Raw genomic sequence first — 2,162 nt, 5'->3', positions numbered from 1 at the left:
GACTGAATCCAATAGAAACTTCGCAGTGCGGAAGTATCTTCAAAACTACTTGTATCGATTTTCTAGTTACTTGTAAGATATTTTGCTGCGAGAATAACTTGGGTAGTACATTAAATACTCTACGAAGCCGGTATGCAGTAACTTTTCTTAAACACGTTTTTCGCGTATCTTCATCAGAATAAATATCGCCATTTTCCACATCAATTGACTATAAAAATCTTGAGTAACTCCTTGAGGGAAAACGACATCGGGTGTTTTCCATTACCGAATTATAAATAAAATGTACTCCCTCCTTACAAAAGTTCTAAAATATTCATTCATGCTCCGCTATTCGTGTGTATATTTTTAATTCGAACAAAATAATTTAAAAAGGAAGGTGCGTTTTACTCCCAAGGGGAAATAATGTAGGTGGTTACTCGTCACGGTAAGAACAAACACTAGAAGAAATTTCGTAATTACACTTTTTTCAATTTGGAAAAATCAACGTAAGGTTCGAAACAGAATGCTGATGAGCGTCGTCGAAAACCACTAATGCAGTCACTTTCAGAGTGACTTGAAGCACGTGGGAAGCACGGATTTGGGCTACAGTGACTACTCGTGCAAAGGCGCAAGGCTGGCGATTCTAAAACACAGACGACAACCTTGTCATTTCTCTCTTTGGACCGCCAGCCTTGTGCTTGCTCATTCTAGCCCGGTGGATGTCCATCATGTTTGCCGCTGTTTGAGCGGTTCTGGGATGCCTAAAGGATGACGGTTTGCGCAGGCCTTTCTTACTGAGTGCAGCGTTTCCGTCGCGTTTTTCAAACATAAATATAAAGCAGTCATGGCCCTGAACCTCGATTATAAAAGGCCCGCTCGTACCTGTGACTCGCACAAGCTGGTGCACATCTGCCGCATACCGTTCTTGTGGTTTCGCGCGCCCTGATTCTAAACCGTAAATCCAAGCGAGTATTCTCTCCGATTCCCGAATCATAGCGATGAACAAGTTTCGTCTTGCCTTGCTACAACTTTCGCTGACGCCAAACATTTCAAAAAACCTCGAAAGGGCCAGTGAGAAAATCAGAGAGGCGGTGTCTGCGGGAGCGAAGATTGTCTGCCTTCCAGAATACTTCAACTTTCCGTACGATCCGAAGTACATCGCTAAGTACGCCGAGCCGATTCCCGGAAGGACCAGTGAGATGCTGTCACGCTGGGCCAGTGACAACCAGGTCTATCTTATCGGCGGAACATTGTCGGAGAGGGAGGATGACAAACTCTACAGCACCTGCTTGGTCTGCGGACCGGACGGTTCGCAGCTAGCCAAGCACCGCAAGGTACACCTCTACTCGACCAACGTCCCCAGCAAAGTCGTCTTCAACGAGGAGGGCTTCTTAACACCAGGCGACAAAGTGACCACCTTCGACACACCGTTCTGCAAAGTGGGCATCGCCGTATGCTACGACATCGCGTTTCCGACCTTTGCCGAGCTGTACGAGCGGCTCGGCTGCAAGTTGCTGGTGTATCCGGGAGCGTTCAACATGTACAACGGTCCGCTGTACTGGGAGCTTTTGTCGAGGGCTAGGGCGGCCGACAACCAGGTCTACGTGGCGTCCGTGTCGCCCTCGAGAGACAAAGCGGCCTACTACGTCCACTGGGGACACAGCATGTTGGTCGATCCCACTGGGAAGGTGGTCCGGTCGGCTGGGGCTGATGAAGAGATCGTGCTTGCTGATGTCGATATAGATTATTTGGATTCGGTGAGGGACCAGATGTCCCGCACCAAACATAGAAGGAACGACCTGTACGAAGTAGTCGTCCCCAGGAACGCGGAAACTAACCTCTAGGCTTCCGATGGACTGCGACCTGCGATGTCGGCGCCGCAGTAACCTCTGCCAGCTTCTCTGCGGGTAGAAAGCCGGAGGAGTGTAAGTCGGGTGTTTTATGTGTTTGATCATAAAAATATTTTGTTTACCAGTGCTATTTTGTTTCCGTTGCCTGTAGTCCTCTGAACTTTAGTCAGTTCACAATGCTGTCGTTGTTTTAGCAACGTGCTTTCTTTTTATATTGATTTTCTGACTAATGCCACAGCTCTATTTCCCAAGAAATGGTATTTGGTGAGACAATATTGGTATATTTAAATTTCATCGAATACTAAAATCGCCTTTGGCCACCAGTCGCTCCTT

The 2,162-nt window shown here is 47.4% G+C and overlaps 1 protein-coding gene across 1 annotated transcript; it reads left to right on the top strand.

Moving 5' to 3' along the window:
- The first annotated feature begins 823 nt into the window (after positions 1–823).
- Positions 824–1,823, top strand: LOC115322610 (omega-amidase NIT2-like). The gene is made up of 2 exons (XM_040215827.1): positions 824–857; positions 976–1,823. The coding sequence occupies exons 1-2, from the start codon at positions 824–826 to the stop codon at positions 1,821–1,823; spliced, it is 882 nt and encodes a 293-aa protein (XP_040071761.1).
- Positions 1,824–2,162: the final 339 nt, after the last annotated feature.

This window comes from Ixodes scapularis, unplaced genomic scaffold (assembly GCF_016920785.2).
Source record: "Ixodes scapularis isolate PalLabHiFi unplaced genomic scaffold, ASM1692078v2 PGA_scaffold6__148_contigs__length_123643588, whole genome shotgun sequence".
Taxonomy (NCBI): domain Eukaryota; kingdom Metazoa; phylum Arthropoda; class Arachnida; order Ixodida; family Ixodidae; genus Ixodes; species Ixodes scapularis.
This window is presented reverse-complemented; position numbering and strand designations above follow the sequence as displayed.

What these genes read in the sequence shown, in the direction of transcription:
- LOC115322610 (XM_040215827.1), top strand. Translation starts at nt 824, where the DNA reads ATGGCCCTGAACCTCGATTATAAAAGGCCCGCTC. An exon ending in CGATTATAAAAGGCCCGCTC is followed by an intron (nt 858 to 975) that starts GTACCTGTGACT and finishes CCCGAATCATAG; the next exon opens with CGATGAACAAGTTTCGTCTT.